Genomic DNA, 21,045 nt, shown 5'->3' with positions numbered 1-21,045 from the left:
ATGGGTTTTTGCCATTTTGGGTAGTACCTTATGGTTTAGTTTTCCCTCTTGTTCTGTTATTTTATAAGAACTGTGAGTTTTAGGTTTTCTTTGGTGATCTTACACTGGTGGGTATCTATTACGCTGATTCATATACAATGCAATTCTGAGTATTTCCTGCAGGACAGGTCTGGCCAGGGCAAATTCCTTCAGTGTTTGCTTGTCTGGAAAAGACTTAATTTCTCCATCCATTGTGAAACTTAGGTTTGTAAGATTCAAAATCCTAGTCTGGCAGTTGTTCTGTTTAAGAAGATTGAAGATGGGGCCCTATTCCCTTCTGACTTGTAGAATCTCGACTGAGAAGTCTGCAGTTAGCCTGATGAGTTCCCCTTTGTAGGTTAGTTGTTGGCTTTTGTCTTCTTGCTTGCAGAATTTTCTCCTTCATTTTGATTTTGGGCGGGTTGATTACTACACGTCTTGGAGATGCCCTGTTTGCTGTGAATTTTCATGGTGTTTGATGACTGTCTTATATCTGGATGTCTGAATCTCTGGCAATACCAATAAGTTCCTCCATAAGTTCCTTAAATAGACTTTCATGCTTTTTGTTCTTTCTTCTTCTCCCTCAGGAATACCTATAATTCATATGTCAATTTGCTTCACATCATCTCATACCTATCTCAGTGATTGCTCAGTCTTTTTTATTCTTTTCTCTGCCTTTTTGAATGACTGGATTAGCTCCAGAGCCTTGTCTGAAGCTCTGAGATTCTTTCTTCTCCTTCTTTCATTCTGTTTTTGAAGCTTTCTACTATTTTTTAAAATTCCCTAAATAACTCTTTCACTTCTTTATGTTCTGTTACATTTTTTCTTGTGTTGTCTCCTAAGCGACTTTTTCATTGATTTCCTGAAATATTTCTTGGCTGATTTTTGTTGGTTGTCAACTTTCTCTTCAATTCCATCCATCTTATTTGCCATCCACATCCATAAATCCATTTCTGTCATTTTGGCAAATTACATTCTGGTTGGAGTCCAGTATTGTAGCTCCATTGTGATTGCCTGGCAGTGTCGAACGATTTCATTTTTTTCTGTTGCCAGGGTTCTGTTGGTGATTTCTTCTCATTTGACTCCTCTTCACCCGGCTCTGGGCTAATAGGTTCACAGGGTACCTGTTCTCCTTTGCTGAGAACTCTGCTGTTTACTTAGGAGAAGGGGTGGACCCTAGGTGATGCTTTTGTGTCCTGGTCTTGAACGTTGACCCATCAGAGAGGGGTGGGTGCACCGAGAGCCTGTAGAACAGCTGTTCTGTTTTGACCCATTCCCCTGCGATGGCTTCAGCTCAGGGTGGTACTGTATGATCTTCCTATGGGGTGGTGAGTTATTCCCCAGCTTATTGATGGAAGTTTGAGTTGGGGGCTGTATGCAACCCTCTCCACAGAGACTGATGCTGTAGGGGATTGCTCTACTGAGGTTCACCCAGCAGAGGTGACAGTGGCAGCTTGGAGAAGCTCTCTAGGCAGTGTCCTGGGTGAACGGGCTCTGGACATTTGCTTGATCCCAGTCCAGGAGTGATGGGTGCTCAAGGCTGTGGGATCCCTCATGAAGTGTTGGACCTTGGGGAGGTTCTGCCAGCTCACTGGCAGTGGTGAAGACTCAGGGGTTTGTTCTTGGGGCCCAGGCACAACTCTGTAATCTCAGAGGTTGTGTTGCAGGACTGGCCAGGGCCCTAGAGCCACTTGGGCAGAGCTTCAGGCCTAGGTACAGCAAGAGCCTTTGAGCTGGGTCTGGGGATCGCAGGAGCGGAGGTGCACAGATGGGGGGACTGTCCGATTGGCATGGAGACTGCTGATGCTGAGCCACTTAGGTAGGGGTTTGTCCCAGCTGAAGGACCACAGAGGTTCTCTCCCCTCTACCTAGATCCCACCAAGGCAGTTGTCCAAGTCTTCCCAGTTGGTTCCTGTAGCATCTGAGGCTCCTCCTCTGCTCAGAACTCACACTGGGGAGTGGGACACTCGGCTCGCTGACACAGGCACGGCACAGGGAAGCGTCGGTTCTGTATGCTCCCTCCCTGGCCCAGCAGGAGTGATGGGAAGACTCCTGCTGGAAAGCTGAGTCCTGAACAGACCTGGCTCCGTGCACCTGAGCATTCAGGGTGGTGTAAGCTATAGAAACCCAGGAGCAGTAGCCACCACATCCCTGCTGTGCCTGTTCTCCAGGGCAGTGTCTCTGCACAGACTCTGCTGCAGCTCCCCATCAGTCCACAGGTCTGCAGTAGTGGAGGGAGTCCCCTCCCGGGTCAAGCCACCTGCAACTTTTATCTGCTGCTTAAAAGCAACACCCACACAGGCTGCTTCTATTCTCCCTCTTTCCCTGTTCCCAGCAGTGTGAATTATATTGGGACACCCAGGTTAATTTCTGAGACAGTAGGTGCTGCTTGTGAATAAGAGTCTACCAGGCCTTGTTTGATTGAATCAGTAGATGCTGTCATGGGCTGTGCAAATTATTCTCCCTGCCAGTAGGTGGTGCCTCTAGGAAAGAGCCAGCTGCAGAGTTGTTCTCTGGGGCCTGTGGCTGGCTCAAGTCCCTCAGAGAAGTTCTCAAATGCGCCAGGCCGTGGGAGGGGACTCCTTCTTCTCCATGACAGTAGCAGTGGGTGGAGGAGCCAGGCTGGACAGGGCTGGGTCAGAGAGCCTGCCTCAGGCTCAGCAGAGGCAGGTGTCAAAGGTCAGTTCCCAGGATGCTGGATAAAGCCACTAGGAAGGGACTGAAGCAAGTTATCAAACTAGAAAGGCTGCTCGTAGGAGAGGGGCCATCTGGGAATCACAGATTGGCTGTGGGAGTGGGTTTCACTCTTCTCCCTCCTTCTCTGTCCTGGTCATCTCCTTACAGCATATGGTTGCAAACGGGAGGCCAAACTTGCTCAGCTCACGAGCAGTGGTGCCGTGGGTTGGGAACTTCACTGCCTGAGGTCCTGCCTCAGTCTGAAAGTGTGGCTTTCCTGTGGGGTCAGGGGTGCTCCGCCAGTTCACTGCAGTTCTGACCCACACTGTACTCTGTTGTCAGTTGTGCCCACGTGGGCTCACTTGCGTCCGGAAGTTAGTTGTCAGATCTCCCCTCAGTGCCCCCAGACAGTCCTAGTCCTCGGGGCATGAGATCTAGTCCTCGGGGCATGAGATCTGGCCTGCGTGCCTTTCCCCTAGAGCTCCAAGTTCATTCTCTGACCGTGCCAGAGAAAATCGTGCTGGTCCCGAGTTATCCACGAAGTGCTGAAGCAGGCTAGGTACCCCTCTGCCTCAGGGTCCACCCTTCACTGCTGAGTGCCAGTGGGTGGCTACAACGAGTGCTGGCGAGCAGCTCCAGGAAGTGCAGGTGGGCAGGGAACCCCCAGAGTAGGCACCCCTGAAGGGTCCACTGAAGGTCCTCAAGGGGAAAGGTGTGGGCCCCACTGTCTGTGGACACCTCAGTGTCATGGGTGCACCAACAGGGGAGACAGCTGCTTTTGAGAGTTTCAGTTCAGTCACCCCTTTGGGCTGCAATCAGTGAGAGAAGGGGGAGGAAAAGAGTCTGAATGGATGAGAGCCAGTACTCCAGCCCACCATGTCTGTCTCCCTGGAAGGAAGCCCACAGGGAATTTCCAGGCTCTAGGATCACACAAATTCTCCAGGGCTCACTGCAGTCTGGGCAGGAGTTGGGAGCTGTCTGTGTAGGAACAGCTGACATGAAAACTGGATGGCTGGAGCTCCCTGGGGTGGACAAAGGAACACTATGTGTGGAGAAGCAGGGTGGCACCCACCATCTCAGCTCCAGCTTGTGGCTATGGGGAGTGATCCAGAAGAGGTTAGAAGGCTGATGCTTTATTTTGTGGATGTTCCCAGTCCAGTGGTGGCAACAGCCCTTGGGCTCGTGAGGGTAGAAAAGCTCTCCAGGGGCTTGGAGGACCGCTGACCACCATAGGTGTGAGGGAAGGAGAAATGAAACCCCCTACCTGCACTCTCCACTGGGCTCTGAGCTTCCCTGGGTTGATCTCTGTGGATATCGTTTTCCTTTCTATTTTTTTCTGCAACTACTTCCTGTGAAATCTCTGACAGACTCTGGCACCTTTCCTTGTGAAATACATCTGAGTTGTGTTTTTTCCTTCTTCTCCTTTATCTGAAACAGTTTTTTCCCTGTGGGATGCTCTGGCAGCTGAAGTCTCTAGTCAGCCGACTTCCCTCTCCCCCTGAATTTTTTAATAATCCATATAGAATAATCCATTTAGTTGATATTGATGATAAATATTTTAAACTTCAGCTTCTTTGGCTCTCTGAGGCCAGATGTGGTGAATCATGCCTGTAATCCCAGCACTTAGGGAGGCTGAGGCAGGAGGGTCACTGGAGGCCAGGAGTTTGAGACCAGCCTGGGCAACATAGTGAGACCCCTGTCTCTACAAAAAATAATAAAACTACCTGGTATGTGCCTGTAGTGCCAGGTACTCAGGTACTCTACCTGAGCCCAGGAGCTGGAGGCTGCCATGAGCTGTCTCTTCCAGCCTAGGTGACAAAGGGAGACCATGTTTCTAAAAGGGAGACAAAATAAAATAAAATGAATAAAATACTCTCTGAAGCACTGACTCTGAAGCAAAGGAAAGAAATATATAATAATTGTCCAGGTTATAATGATCAATATTGCATCATTTAAATTTGTTTCAGGCCTATGCAGCACAACGAGATAAGAGACAAGAATTAAAAGAGAAAGAAGTGGCTGCAGTAAAGCGTGAGATGGAACTGAAAGTTAAATTTCTCGAATCTAAACTCCACAAAATGAAAATGTATCAAGAATTTAATAATGTTGAATTGCAAAAGATAAGCTACTCTATGAAGTTAGAAGGAGAAGCTAAAAAATCCTTGGCATGTGGACCAGAAACGTAAGTCAAAATATGAAATCATAGAAAGTAAGCTCATTAATTTGACTTGAAAGCATAATTTTTAGTGGGACAAGTTCATGAGATTGGCGGGATGTGACAGCTAACTAGACACTATAATTCTGGAAAATGATACAGTTAAATGAACTTACCTTTAAAAGGTTCATCCAGGACTCTTTGGCTCTCACTTTCTTCTGATTTTAAAACCCCTTATTATTCTCATGTAGTTAACCTAGTCTGTTAGCCTTTCAGCTAAGTATTTTTGAAGCTTTATAATTGAGACAGTGATAACTGTTCTATAATTGCTTTTCACCATTCCTTTCATTAGAAATGTTAATAAGTTTAACTATGTTTTTGGGAGATGACCACGTAAACTGAAAGGGTTAAGTCCTCCTCCTCCTCCTGCTGCTCTTGGCACCTTCAGGCACTCGGTACATTAACCTTCCTTGATGGTGATCTTTGGAATTATCAGTAGAGGGTGCCTTGAGACCAGCAATATTTTATAGTTTTTCCACTCTAGATAAAGTCATGTGTGTGAAATGGGGAATGGCTAACATAGGGAAGAAAGAAAGTATAATTCACAAGGTGGTTAAAAATAATCCTTTGGTCAGTCTGAGGGTCCGGTGTATGGATGACAAAGGGCAGGCCCCCCTCTGAGGCCTCGGTAATGGTGTGAGCAGCTCACTGCCTTTGGAGCTGCCTTAGTTCTTTTTGATCACCAGCTCCACTATCTCATGCTCCCCTTGGACTTGGTACTCTGAATTATTCCTCAGTGCCAAATGCTTGATTTTCCCCACATGATGAGTGAAATGCACAAGGGTGGTGAAAGCAAATGGTGAAAATGTCTTTGAGGGATGTTTTTCTTAAATCTCTAAATTGGTTTACTGAATACAAATATTTCTAGTTTGTTTTTTTTTTTTTTAGTTTTTAGTCTTTTATTATCTATACTTAAGGAATACAACATGATGTGTTGACATCTTTATACATATTGAAATGGCTGTTATAGTCAAACAAATGTATGCATCATCTCACTTCCCCTTTAAATACAAGTATTTCTAATGGCATCTTCAAGAATCTTGCAAGTAGAGCTATTCCAGAAGGCAGCAAGTATTACCTGTTAAGCCATACATCATCGATAGCCATTTCCCTCCCCTCCTTACTTTGTTTGAGTTACTTGTTGTCTTCAAAATTCCCGTAGGGATATGTGTACTTGTTCAGAGCAATTTTAAAACTATAACTACATCCACTAGATTTGCTCTCTGACACATATTCAGAATTACAACACTGTTTAATGGGAAATTCCATTTTCTGAAGATAACTTTTTAAAAAGTACAATCATTTAGGAAAAAATGAAATAGTGAGCGTTTGTGTTTTGTAATCTCCCAGAATGAGTGAGAGACCAGCAGAGCTCAGTAACAAACTCCTTGTAGACTAATAGCAGCCAGATCTGCTTTTACCACCCAGGCCTTGAGGCCAGTCATACCGCCACCTCGTGGTGGCATTCTTAATAATGGTTTAGGTCTTGACAGAGAATTGATTCCAAATGAAAACTTAATGGTCCCTGCCTCATGCCCATGAACTTCAAATAATGACATGAAGAACAACTTGATCACAGTTAGTTATGTCACCTTTTTCCTTTGGGTTTCAGATTTCTGATAGAATACTTCTTTTGAATTTGGTGAAATACTGAGTTGTTTAATTGATTTATGCTTGTTAAGTAAAGGGTCATAATTATCTGTGTTCATAAAGAGAGGAAAGATAAATTTTATAGTTTTATGGACGTCCTTACAGCTCTTATTTTCAACAGATACCCATTTGTTAATGTTATTCAATAAACAAAACTAAACTGGCACATTTTAAATTTCCTTAGAAGCTGTGTTTAAGTTAGATTTTAGAAATTGAATATTATGGACTAATAACTTAAAGTATGTTTACAGGTGCTTTTGCTTCCTTTCTAACTGTAGCTTGGCTGTGGTTGATAACGCTTTGAAAGATTTCCTGCACCATCTCAAGTTTTCCAACATTAATCATAAGTGAATGATTGGCATCCAGATACTTAACCACATATGCATGTTTATTATTTAAAGGAAGCTCAGATAAATAAGTTTTATGAAATAAACACTCCCAAATATTAAAAAAGATAAATTTCTGTTTTTAAAAGTTTGTCATTTTGCTACATAAGAATATATCCTTAATTGCTATCTTACAGCATTTTTGTCCCAATTATTATAAACTGTACCTACTACAGGGCAATCATGCAGCAGTTTTAAAATAGATAAATCAAGGAACTATTTAAATTTTGAAAATGGCATTCACTCGAATGATTGATGACTAAGCTGGCAATGACATCAAGAGTCTTTAAACAGTGACTACAACCAAACAGATTTCCTTATACTCTTCCTCCTCAGAATACTGTATAATGCCAACATGGTCCCCAGCTCTCATGAAGATGTAACAAGGACCTTCCACTCCAACCCTGTGATTTCACTCATGTTAAGAATCCACTTCTGAGGATCTCAAGATGAATCCAACAATGAAAAGCTGTATCAATTGCAGAACGCTAAGGAAAAAAACAGTTGAACTATACTTAACCAAGTTGAAGATATTCGTCTAATGTCTGACCATTTTTGATTAGGAAGAAAATTTTAAAAGCCAGGCAGAGCAGTGCATGCCTGTACTCCCAGCTACTCATGTGGCCTAGGCAGGAGGATCACTTGAACCCAGGAGTTCAAAGCCATAGGGCAGCATGATTGTGCCTAAGAATAGCCGCAGCACTCCACTGGGCAACACAGCGAGGACCTCTCTCAAAAAAAATTGTTTCAAAAAAAATTTTGTTCAAACAGTTGTTTGAACCAAAATCCATCAAAAATAACAGCTAGTTTTCATTGTGTATCATTGTTATTAAAATATTCATTTCAGTCCATGTACCCTGCCATTTAGTTTTGATGCTGTGTTTATTATCTCCTTAATGTGGAGAAAAGTAACATAGACCTGTGTTAAATGAGGCCTCAACCTTCTTTCTTTACCTGAATTCATGTCATAAGAAATCAGAGCAGAGCAAAGCTCAGGCAGGCTGCAATCTCTCTGAGCCCCTGTTGCCTTTTATGTAATATTAAGGACTTTGACTAAATCACAGCATTTCAGACATTTTTAAAAGATTATGTAAGAAATATAACTTGTCATTTTTTTAGAGAAATTGCATGAAACTGTTTCACATAGGGCAGATAGAAGTACAGCTGTCTAGTTAAAGGAGGGCTGGGGGCTCTGAAGTTGTGACTTCCGTATCCCTTCACCCTGCAGTGTACTCTGTAGGACCTCAGATTTCTGTGGGACATAGTTTGAAAATCACCAGTTATGAGGGAATCCTTCCAATTAGCAAAAAAAGTGCCGGCATATTGTTCACTTGCGTGTAATTTTCTCACCTTATACTTTTAAGAATGGAATGATACAAATGAAGGTGTAGATGTGCTGCCTTGTTAATGTTGGGCTTGAACCCACCTCTACCACCTGAGACATAATCCCCACCTGGACAAACAGAGAGAGGCCACAGGGAAAGCAGAAGCACTTTTATTAAAAATATGTGTTTTACTCCAGAAGAAGCTAGCATGGTTTTTGAATTAGTATTATGCATAAGCTTAACTGAATTTTTTTTTTTAATTTCACCTGGCAGTGTTCAGTTTCTCCTAAGCTATTGCTTTACACACCTCAAAAGCCACGGATGGAACCCTTGTCTAACTGAATAGGACAGGGATTAATGTCCCCAAGACATTTTTCTGTCCTTTTGTTTTCCATAATCTGTGCCAGACACTGTATTGTCATTCCATTGAGGACAATAAGTCTGAACTTCTTTTAAGGGAACTAAGAAGAAAATCTGTGATTTCAGGGAAAAGGAAGGATAAAATGCAAAGAACTTTTAAAATGTCCCTTAATGTCGGCCAATGTTCACTTGTGTATGTAGATAACACTCCCCCCTCCCCCGGCCTGCCACCAGCCAGGAGAAAAGTGGAGCCATCAACACTCCAGACCCTCTTTTTCAGCCTCTGGGGGCCCCTCCAGAGTGGCTCCTGCCAGCATTTGGGATCTGTCCGTTTGTTCTCTGAGCTTCCGTCTCTAACCCCAGAAGAGATAGTTACAGTAGTATTTCCTTAATTAAAGTCATTCATGTAAAAACCTGCAGTTGACATTGTGTTTATTAATGCTTATGTAAGATTCTTTCGTTAAGTGCCTCTCCTTTTATCTGGTTTTGAGTTATTTTACAAGACCTGGCTAGTAATAGTCTGGTCACATTATTCAGTTTATAAGTGCTGTCTGTAATGTTATTGTCAAGAAATGTTATGGAAAACGGTCTCTCAAAATATTGGGAAACCTGTTTTCAAAAATTTGAACAGGCACTGGATATCATATTATCATTATCATCAGAAAGTATTTATTGCATTCAGTATACTATTTCAGACCCGGTTCTGGGCATTCAGGGAGAAAATACCTTTCCTACAAAAGATTTCAGTAAGAACCCTCCCTCTAGAGGGGGATGCTTGCAATGTAGTTTGAGATATTCCCACCCATTTCATAATTAAGTAGATAAATACAGCTATAATTAGATGTTTCAATCAGTTGGTACCAATTCTGGAAAGAAATCGCAGCTACAGTTGGAAGAGCTGTATATTATTTTCCCTGTTTCTAATTCTAGAGAGCCATGAATCAAAGAAACTAAGTTTGAAAACTGGCTCTAACCTATACTTACTTATCTATTTTTCAAGCAAATTTTCTGCAGTCTTTGTGGCCATATGAATAAAGAAATGTTAGTCCTAATACAGATAGCTTAATAATTTTACTTCCTCTTGGCCGATGGAATTTTCACATAATGTGACAGTAGCACCTTCTTCATGGATGTATTTAAGATTCTGCGGTGAAAAGTTAATAGCGTAGAACATTTCTTAAAATTTTAAATTTATAATAGTGGAAAATGGAAAGTCAATTTTAAGGAAAAATCCATTACACTGAAAAATGGTTTAACCTTTTATAAAAGGCAGGGTTTTGCTAAGAATTAGATATTCATTTTAGAATATGACTTGAATCGTCCAACGTTTGTACAATTAAGAGAAAACATCACCCTTTGGAATGATGGATACCCAAGAATAGAGCCATAATAATTGTATGTTTATGAGATTAAATAGCATTATACATATATATTTTCTATTACGTAAATGTAAAATAAGTAGGAATTGTATTTCATTTATGGGATTATTTTTATGTTGAAGCAAGCCTCAAGTTAAGTCTAGTCTGGACATGTATTAAAAGCCAAAGTTTGTAAGTGAGATATGATTCCCATGATAATGTCTCTTATTTACTTAAACATTCTAAATAATATTAGACTTATTTCAGATGCAGCAGGAGTTAGAAGAAAATATAACTCTATATAGCAAATGATATCCCTTTCCATTGTTTGGTTAATAGATACTACATTTAGTATTTTTTCTTAGACACATCTAGTAAAAGATGTGAAAACATAAACATTTGTACTGAAGAGCATACTTATGCCTCATGAATTCGTCATGTTCCATAGCCTTAAGAACATCTCATGACATCTCTGTATGGCTTTTTTTCAGACTCCACACTTCATTCCTGCATCCCTGTGGAAGTGTCCAGAGGCAGGCTGAAACTGTTCACAGAATAACGAAACCCTCCTCAACTTCTCAGGTTTATGGCAGTGATTTAAGGCCAAAATGGGACAGCTGTTTCAGTTCATAAGCAATCACTTGACAGGTGACATTTTAAATCAGTCATTTCCTATGTCATTGGTTTACTTTTGCCCTCAGAAAAAGTTGCATATTCCTTGGCATGGGATAAAAACTCCCCAATCAGTTTGCTCCCTGTCAAGGTATTCAGCCTTTTCTCTTGCCACTTGCCCTCCTCTCCCCCTTTGCTCTAGCATCTCACCAAACTAGACTACTTAGAAGTAAGTGCACAAGGACTTAGAAGTCCTAAGAAGGACTTAGAAGTAAGTCCTTCCTCAGCTCCAGCTGGTTGCATTTGCCACTTCCTTCTGTCTGGCACACTTTGTCCTTGTCCTTCAGGTTTCAACCTACATTCATCTCCACATAAAGTCTACAGTATTGACACAAAACTTGGACAGATGGCCCTTGTGTGTGTTCCAATAGTGTCCAGTTTTATACGTGTCGTGGTATCTGTGACTCTGTGTGGAAATTGCCTGTTTCTCAGCATGGTTGTGGAATAAGTGAATGAAGAATGGGAAAACCAGAGCTCTGACACTTAACCACAATCACAGTTAATTCAGTGTGCTACTGTGGGCAAATAATATTTAATAGTCATTTTGTCTTGTAGTCATACATACATATTTTTTATTCTTATTAACCCTGATAAAGTTCTCAACTTATTTTTAGTGACTTACACTTAGTATGAAATCTTTAGGGAAAGAATGTAATTCTTTCTTTTTCTTTTCACATGCTGCTGAATTGGAATCTAGATCCTATAGAGCTGCTGCTCTAGGATCTTCTGATGAGTCAGATCTGCATGAAGATCTAATTTGAAAAGCGTCCTGAAGATGTGTACTGATGTTAAGGAGAAATTATATTGTACTGGGAGACTTTCGAGGAGACCTCACAAATGAAAACCAGTATCATTGCATATGCAGGCTGCCCAAGTGTCTGCTGCTTAATCAGCCAAACAAGCAAGTTTTCAAGAATACATTAGTGGCATACATTGATGGCTAATTTCTGTTTTCCAGTTTTTTATCAATATATATAGTGACAGACATCACTGTATGCTTAGACAGACATCATATCGACATACTGGGACTGTGGTCACTGTCGATGTTTGCATTTATAACAGTTGTTACAGTACCACTGAACTGGCAGAATTTTAATTTTAAGCACTGATTTATATGACTTATTCCTCATGGAAAAATAAAATTTGCCTAAGGTTTCTTACTTTATCTGTTTATTTGTTTATTTTTTTATTAACTTCTTGAAATATTCTTAAAATTATAGAAAAGTTCCAAGTTTTAGTACAGAGAGCTTTTTGTTTTTGAACTATTTGAGCATTAATTGGTGGCATTGTGCCATCACCCCTGATTACTTTAGTGGGTATTCCTACAAGTCAGGACCTTCCACGTAGCTGCAATACAGTCTTGGTAATCAGAAAGTTAACATGAATACATGCAATTATTAAATGGTCTGATTCTTTCCAAGTTTTATTAATTGTCTATAATGCCCTTGGTAACCATAGAATCCCATTCAGATCCATGGATTGCATTTAGTTGTCCTGTCTCTTAGATTCTTTCAGTCTGGAGCAGCTCCTCAGTCTTTTCTTGACCTTCACTACCTCTAATCTTTTGAAGAGTAAAGTCCAGTAATGTAGAGTGTCCCTCCATTGGGTTTTCTGAGCTTTCATTATGATTAGGTTTAGACCATAACATTTTGGACAAGAGTATTACAGAAGTGATCCTGTGAGGTTCTCGTTGCATCCTGTCATGTGACCTATAATCTGGCTTGTCCTATTACTGGCGGTGTTAGCATTGATCAGTAAAAGTGGTATCTGCCAGTCTCTCATCTGTAAAGTTACTTTTTCACCTTGTAATTAATTAGGATTTTGTGGGCTTGGTAATTTGAGATATGTAAATATCTCTGTTCCTCATGAAACCTTCAATTGATTCATTTACTTTTTTCAAAATGGATTCATGGTTGATTTTATTCCATGGCTTACAATTTGTTGATATTTAAAATGTATTTTTCATTGTATAAGTATTCTGTTTTGTAAAATTCAGACATACAGAAAAATTATAGCAATAGTACAAAGAATTCTTGGTTGGATACCGTCCCTCAAATGTTAACGTTTGACTACATTGGCTTTATCCTTTCTCTGCCTTCTCTTTTCTTTCTACCTATAGAAATATATAATATACACTTTTTTCTGAACTCTTTGTAAGTTGCAGACCTGATTTGTCTTTTTTTGTGACTATGTCACTGTGTATCTCCTGTAATAAGGAATTATCTTCTTATATGATCTTATAGAGCTTTATCATAATTGTTGAAATCTAGAAATTAAAATTGGTTCAATATTAACATCTCATCTACAGACTGGGAACTAAAAATAAAATCCTAAGGCTCCTGCTAACTGAACAGATGCCTCTCGCCAAGGGGACTCCAGAAAAACCTTAAAACGGAGTCCCCAGCCATCATGGGATGGCAGGTGTAAAGCACAATTACATGCACAGGTCTTCTCATTACTATTCATGACTCTTCTAATAGCTTGTTAAATATGTATATCTAGCCATCCAGCTCAGTACAAATCCTGTTTCTTTTGTCCATCCCTTGAAACATGTGTTCTTGGCTTGAGGCGACAGCCGTGTTTCCCAGCCTGTCAGAATGACCGCTGCAGGTTGAAAATACTTCATGAGATATAAAGCTCTCCTTTTTCTAAGTATATAAACCTCATTGTATATTTTTTTAGTTAATACGACCTTATTCAGATTTTTCCAATTATCTCAATATCCTTTATAGCCAAAGAAAATTCAAGATTAGGGATTGTCACAATCCATGATGTGTTGTGTCCATTTGTCAGGTCTTTTGAGTTTTTTAATCTGGGACAGTACCTGGGTCTGTCTTTGATTTTCATGGCATTTACATTTTTGCAGAGCACAGGTCAGTTATTGTGTAGGTTTTCTCTCAGTTTGGGTTCCTGTGAAGGTTCCTCATGATTTGATTCAGGTTATGCTGCATTCAGGCAGGAATGTCACAGAAGTGATGCCGAGTTCCTCTCAATGCAGCATATCTGGAAGAAGATGTTGTCACTGGGTATCATGACTGGCCAGTGTTGACTCTGATTATTTAGTGAAGAAGGATGTGCTGGGGTTGTCTGTGGCAAAGTTGCTATTTGCCCTTTGCATTTCAGAAAGCTCTTGCGTGAAGGTACTTGGAGGCTCTGTAAATATCTGGCTGCTGCTCAGAATTTCATGCCCTAGATTGAACATTTCATTCATTGCTGATTCCTGCCTGAGTAAATTATTATGATGATTGTTGCCAAATGATTATTTTCTCATTCTTTCATTCCTCATATTATGCATTAATAAATAAAACCGACAAAGAGGGGTGAAGGGAAATCTTACAATTTTGATAGGCAAATGCCCCCAGATTTGGTCAGTGGTAGCCATTTCCAGCTGACTTCATGTCTTTTTGGTCTCTCCCCATTACTCTTTGAGTACTTCCGTACCTTCTGGCAGAAAACAATGTTCCAAGCTTATGTTGTATTTTCTCTGCCCTATCCCTGGAATCAGCCATGTTTTTAGAAGCCCTGATTCCTTTTAAGGGAGAATGATATTTGGAAACCATGATCTGGACACGCGTTGTGGCCGGTGTGCTTTGGGCTATTGGGGTCATCCTTGCTCACAAGCTTCCTCCATGAGCAAAGCAGGGAGCACATGTGTATGCACAAATACACGTGCATGCTTACATTAGTCTGTATTTCTGTATCAAAATGTATTGAAAACTCTGAGTTCTTACTGACATTTCCAATTCCAGTTCTGAAGAGTTCATTCTACTTTTCCCTTTCAGTACAGTTCAGCCTTGAACAACGTGGGGGCTAGGGACACTGAACCCCTGTGCAGTTGAAACTCTGCATATAACTTTGGACTCCCCAAAGATGTAATGACTAGAAGTCTTACCGATAACATAAACAGTCAATTAACATATGTTTTGTATGTTCTGCGTACCATAGACTATATTTTTATACTAAAGTAAGTGAGAGAGAAAATATTACAAAAATCATAAGGAAGAGGAAATATACGTATACTAATGTACTGTATTTGTTGATATCAGTGTACATCTTCTGTTTACAAGGTGAATGTCTGTCTGAAATGGGGGACAGCCACAGCTCCACACCACAATCTGTGATACTTATCAAGCAACTCAACTCTTTCTTGTAGTGTCATGACTTTTTTTCTGCTTCTTGGGAGCACTTACAGCATCATAATGGAATTTCATATAGGTCCCATGGTGTTAGTCAAAGTTTGTGGTATTGCAATAACAATGGTGAAAAATGCGTGAGAACCATGAGAGATGACTTTTTCTGGAAAGACAGAGTGCTCAGTTGGAGATGATTAGTGTCACGTGGCATTTTAAGTGGATATTTGAGACATTTCAGCTTCCTGCAATAGCAACAGGAGGTGGCTTCAAAATTATTACAGTAGTAGAATATATGTGGTAGTTAATTTTATGCAGTTATGATTTAATATTGCATCTTTACATTTCTTTGCATTTCTGTCCACTGCAAATGGCACCATGTAGCCTGTGTGCCCCAATTTGGAGAAATGTATACTTTTTATAATAGATTGTGTATATTTTATGATAGTAAATGATAAAATAGACTAATACCTATAATACATATATTTTGTGCATTCATGACATACCTTTTTCTTAATTTTGTTGATTATCTCTATGCTGTGTGGTTCATCTGCAAGATTTTTCCAGTTGTAGTGAACCTCCAAAAATATTGCATTATATTTATCGGGAAGTACCTGCATAAAAGTGAACCCATACAGTGCAAACCGTGTTGTTCGAGGGTCAACTGTATTTGTATCTCTCTTTCCTGACAGTAACCTGGCTGTCTTCATCCCGAGTATATAGTAAGTGACCAATAACTGTTAGCTATGGTGGCCATGATGGTAATGTAGAACCATCTGGGTGATTCAACTCCTCAAACATTTTCTGAGTACCTGTAAAGGCTAGAAAGGTCTCATGTCCCAGCCCTAAGGGGAAGTAAATCAGGAAGTAGTCCAAACTGTATTCTATATATTTGTGGCTAAGCCCAGGTGGGGACACCCCACTCCTGTCCTCTGAGCTTTCAGGAAGGTCCTCCTGAGGTCATTGGGTGGTCCCTTCACCCTCTGGAGTTCCCATTCTTTATCTCATCCTCAGATAACTTTGGACATACCTACTGCCCAAGGACCCCTGGGGTAAGTGTTGGGGGAAGGAAGGACTGGGAAGGGGCAATTCAAAGCTAAACCCTAGGGGGGTGGGGGTGGTAGAGGCAGAGAGAGACCTGTCTGCAACCACAGCAGAGTTCATAGCATTTCTGAGACTACAAGCCACAAGAAGTCAGTGTGTATAAGCATGAAGTAGAGGAGAAGACAATTGTCAGAAGGGCTGTCCTTGAAGGACTTCCTGAAAGGGTAGAGCTTGAGCTCAGTCCAAAGGATGGACAGAAGTTCCAGTGGGCCAAGATGACAAAATACTTGTAACAAAACCCATTCCTTCTTCCACGGCCTGAACCAAGGTCTTCCTTGGGTCATTTCTTTGTTTTGCCACCTGACAAGGTGCTTTTGCTCCCTGAGGAGGAAAGCTAGGAGCTTGCTTCTCTAAGACCCCTGCCCTCACCCCACTCCCATTTCAGACTCCTACGAAGGATGCCACTACGGTGAGGAGAGAGGAGACCACTCATCGGTATACTACATGGCAGCGTAGCCTGGCATCAGGAGGCCTGAGGATCTGTAGGATCTTGGGGTTTCACTTTCCACATCGGTACAATGAGAATAAAATGGCACCTGACTGCATACCTGGAGAGCGTTTACAGAAAGCATACTCTATGCAGGATGCCTGTGGAGGTACGGAAATCTAAGAAGCCCTTGCATTTGGGACATGCAAAGGCCAGACTCCCTCCCTCCAATTTCAAGCTGTACATGGGCCTTAAGAGCTAAATAGAGTCGTGTGGGCAGTAGTAGTGGCTAGAAGGGTGGAGGTGACAGGGAACCTGCCTGTAGAGGGTGGCCCTGGGTATAGCTAAGTCCAGAGGAAGAGAGAATTTCAGATGGGAACAAAGGTGCCCAGCCAGGACATTCCAGAGAACACAGAAAATGGTTTGTGCTCTGTGGCCCAGCTACCAGAAAAGTCAGTGTTAATCAGAGGGCCCTTGGAGTCCTTGAAAAAGGAGCATGCAGGGTGGGTGAGTTTTCAGTGGGACACAGATGTGTGTGTAGAGCAGTGAGAGGGTGAGGGTCTTGCTCATCCAGAGCCAGCAAGGGCCAAACATGGGGGCAGCCCTTGGCCACCTGCCTGCAGCCTCTGTCCCTGTGGAGGCCAAACGCAGAGAGGCTGGGAGCCCGGACCAGGCTGCCCTGCACAGCTGGCATGCGAGGGTCCTCCTGCAGCCAGTGATGAGAAGGCTCTCTCCAGCCTCATCAGCTGCAGGCTTGGAACTTCTAACTCGGGAATGAGGCAAGACACACGGGAAGAACCAAGCCCTCACGAAATTTAACTGGATGTCCTATATTTTATCTGGCGACTCAGCTCCTTCTCAGAGTGTGTTCTTTAGGGAACCTGACCTATAACAAACCTGATGAAGTGGGTACTATCATTGCCCTCCTTCTAGAAAATGAAAAACTGAGTCTCAAATTGTGGTCCTATAAGTGACGCTGGTTGTAAAGGGAGGAGTAAAACATTATGGGTTTGGGAGCTGGGTCAGCTGGGGTGGGGTGCGGGTGCAGAAACTCCTCAGCCATTTTCAAAGCCCCACCTCTAACTGGGCCTACAGCTCTGGAGGAAAGGGCTGTGGTCCAGGTTTTCCAGCCAGCCTTCCCAGGGCAGGGCTGAACAACCCCCCTGGAAGAAGGATTTAACCAGCCCCTTTGTCTCTGCCTCTCTTGGCCTTTGCTTTCCTTGTCAGAGTCTGTGTCAATAGCTGGAAATCCAGGCCGCATGACAAGCAGCAGCCTGGCCTGGGCTGCCCCCTCCCCAGCTTCTCACTTCCACCTGCCTTTCCCCACACAGAGCCTGACTGCAGGGACCTGGGCAGGCTCCCCTCTCCCCTGAGAGTGCAGCTGGCCCAAGCCTCAGTGTTGCTCAGCTGGGCCCTAGCAGTTCCACTCTGACTCTCCTCAGTAGCCAGGGTGACCTCTAAACAAATCAGATTGTGCCACTCCCCTGCTCAAAACTCTTCCATAGCTCCTGGTGGCCTCCCTGCAGCTGTAGACTGTGCCTTTACCCATGACGCTCCCTCTACCTGGAATACTTTTCTTCTCTATTTGAGCTAATCCCTCCCATTCTTCAAGACCCCTTTTTGTCTTTGAGGCCTCTATCTGTCCCCCTTGGCTAGAATGAGTCACTTCCCCACCTGGCCAGCATGGCATCCTTACTGTGTCTGATGCCCTCACCCCAGGGCGTAGGCTGTGAGCATTCGCCTGACCTCTGTGCGGCATTTTCTAGTTTATAAAGTGGTTTTCACATGTGCGCTCCCTTTCAGCTCTCTTGGATAGACCCCTTTGTCTCCGTTTTAAAAATGATGCAGCAGAGGCCTGGCCGGGTTCCTGATGTGCTCATCCTCAGGTAGCTCAGGACTGCGGAGCAGGACTCCGTTACCCAGATCTCGGAGTGCAGCGCCAGTGCTGTGTCCAGGAAAGGCTGGCCTTGCGACTGCATGGCCGACACCAGCTAGCTCGGTGGGTAGGCTGACGTTACTTCAGCGGCGCTAAGAGGAGCCCCCTTCTCTGCTCTGTGCCTGTACCCCGACACAGGCCCCAGTTCCTGGCTGGGTATGGGGGTGCTTGGGCACGAATGCACTTCCGGTTCTGCCTGCTTCCTCTTTAACTGGAATGCTGGGCCAGGTGACTGGGAAGTCACCTTCCCGGGAGTGCAGTAGGAAGTTACCACCCTTGTGCCTTTGATGGTAAGGCTAAGTGGAACTGGGATTCAGGCCCATGCAGTCCGGAGACGGGGAGCTGAGTGGGGTGCTTTCCACCTCTGGACGGCCCAGCATCACCAGCCTACCTGGAAACGCAGCCGACCTGGAACCCCCATTTCCCAAGGGCCACCCACAGAGCTGCCCAAGGACAGGGCTTAGGGAAGGGCTTCTGTCCTAGGCCTTTACAGTCAGTGCCAGTTTCCTCAGGGAATCATGGTGGCTCTACCATTCAAGCAGACCCCGAATCCCACCCCTTGTCACCCCTCCACTGCTACCAGCAGGTCCCAGCCACCATCCTGGTCCCGTCTCTGCTGGCTGACTCTGGCAGCCTGCATGCAAAGGGCCTCTGCGTGTCTGCTCTTCCATCCCTCTGCATAGTCCCCTCTGGACAGAGAAGTCAGGGCGATGGTGTCCCTCTGCTCAAACCCTGCCTGGCCCCCCATTTGTGGCTAAGAAATGCCCAAGTTCTTAAGCGGCCCACCAGGCCCTCCATCATCGGTCCCCATTCCGCCACTCCCCCACTCCTCTGTGCCAGACACAGCCCCCTCTGGGCCTTCACTGTGGCTGATCCTTTTGCCTGGAAGACTCTTTCCCCAGAAACCCACTCAGCTAACTTTCTCTCCCTCCTCCTCCCAGTCTTTGCTGAGACCTCACCTTCTCAGCAAGGCCCACCCTGGCTACCGTGTCTCACATGGAAGTCAGCCCCACTCTGCCCCACCACTCTCCACGCCCTCCCTGCTCCCCTTCTGTTTCTTCAGTAACACTTTCACCTTCTGCTCACTTATCTCGATGGCTTACTGTGCGAGGCCAGGGACTCTGCCCCTTTTATTCACTACTGAAGCCCTAAGCCACAGCCTTGGCGTATGGTATGCACTCACTAAATATGTGTGGGGTGCACTGGATCTAGAAGTGTGGACGATGATAATCCCTGCATCACTGTGCTGTATAAGAATTAAATCAGTCCGTTAAGAGCACTGAGCCTAGGGCTCCTGGTAAGTGCTCCGTGAATATTCTTATGGTCAATATGTTAAAATGAACAGATTGCAAAAATAAAAGGTACAAGGGGTCATCTGCAGTGGAAGGGGCGAGGGTGCTCCTAGCCTCTTCCGTCCTGTTGCCAGGGCCTGGGGCCCCACCCTGCGAGTGGCACCATCGCTGGTGGAGACCTTCTCCCCACACAGCTGCCTTCTTAGCCCTTGTCTTCTCCCAGTGTGGTATACGGGGGCTCATCTAAGGGGCCTTCCTGGAACAGCCTCACGTAAAGGAACTTGGAGGTCAGCCAGTCCAACCCCTGTGTTTGTTTCACAGGGGACACCAAGGGCCCGTGTGGGAAAGGACTTGACCGAGGCCTGCTGCCAGCTCTAGGTGCCTTTCACCGTCCCTCCAGCGACTGCATCCTGGAAATCCCAAAGCAGGAATCAACATCTCTCAAAGGGCTTCTTTAACAAACCAGTTTGTGAAATGTTTAACTACGGAAAGCCTTACACAGCATTTGCAGTCTTCATCTGGTTGTGTTTACATTAAATCACCTTTGTTGCAAAGAATAAAATAAAATGAAATTTAAAGTGTTCTGGAAAATTTGAGATGTGACTGTCTAGTTGAATTTTTCATTTCAATAGATATTTATTGAGGACCTCAGGTGTAAGTCTTGGAGACAGAGGCGGGCAAGACACATTCTGTGCCTTTCCATAGTTCTCAGCGGGGGTTGGGAGAGGGCGTGGGCTGTGTATAAAAGAGCAGCATGATGCTGCAGCTGCCCTGCTCCTTGGTGTTTACCCAAAGGAGTCAAAAACTTACACCCACATAAAAACTTGCACATGAATGTTTATGGCAGCTTTATTTATAATTGCCTAAAATTGGAAACAATCAAGGTGTCCTTCAACAGGTGAATGAATAAACAAACTGTAGCACGTCCAGACAATGAAATATTACTCAGGAATCAAAAAGATATGAGCTATTTAGCCACAAAATAACATGAAGGGACCTTAAATACATGTTGCTAAGTGAAGGAGGCTAGTCTGAAAAGGCTACATAGGTATGATCCCAAGGATATGATATTCTAGGGAGACAGAAAAAAGATCAGCGGTTGGCAGGGGTTGGGGGAGGCAGGGATGGATAGTTGTTTAGGGCAATGAAACTACTCTGTGTGATACTGGGATGGTGGATACGTCATCATACATTTGTCCAAACCCATCGACCACACAACACCAAGAGTGAACCCCAGTGTACACTATGGACTTTGGGAGATAACGATGCATCCATGTTGCTTCATCCACTCTAACAAACGTGCCGGCCACTCTGATGCGGGATGTTGACAAGGGGGAGGTTGTGCCCATGTGGGGGCAGGGGGCGTATGGGCAATCTCTGTATCATCCACTCAAGTTTGCTGTGAACCTTAAACTGCTCTAAAGTCTATTAATTTTTAATTAGGTCAGAATTAATACACAAAAAGACACACACCTGGAAAACCCAGCACAGATGAG

General features: G+C 43.5%; 1 protein-coding gene across 1 annotated transcript in view; it reads left to right on the top strand.

The window, feature by feature from the left end:
* The window catches only part of LOC123638251 (coiled-coil domain-containing protein 144A-like), a 46,670-nt gene extending 26,525 nt beyond the window's left edge, over window positions 1-20,145 (top strand). Inside the window, exons 9-12 of the mRNA XM_045551732.1 lie at window positions 4,662-4,876; window positions 10,480-10,570; window positions 16,280-16,490; window positions 19,871-20,145. Coding sequence (XP_045407688.1) covers window positions 4,662-4,876; window positions 10,480-10,570; window positions 16,280-16,490; window positions 19,871-20,007 — 654 coding nt within the window. The 3' untranslated portion in view covers window positions 20,008-20,145. The remainder of the gene's footprint in view (window positions 1-4,661; window positions 4,877-10,479; window positions 10,571-16,279; window positions 16,491-19,870) is intronic.
* The last annotated feature ends 900 nt before the right edge of the window (window positions 20,146-21,045 follow it).

Source organism: Lemur catta, chromosome 5 (genome assembly GCF_020740605.2).
Source record: "Lemur catta isolate mLemCat1 chromosome 5, mLemCat1.pri, whole genome shotgun sequence".
NCBI classification, from domain to species: Eukaryota; Metazoa; Chordata; class Mammalia; order Primates; family Lemuridae; genus Lemur; species Lemur catta.
This window is presented reverse-complemented; position numbering and strand designations above follow the sequence as displayed.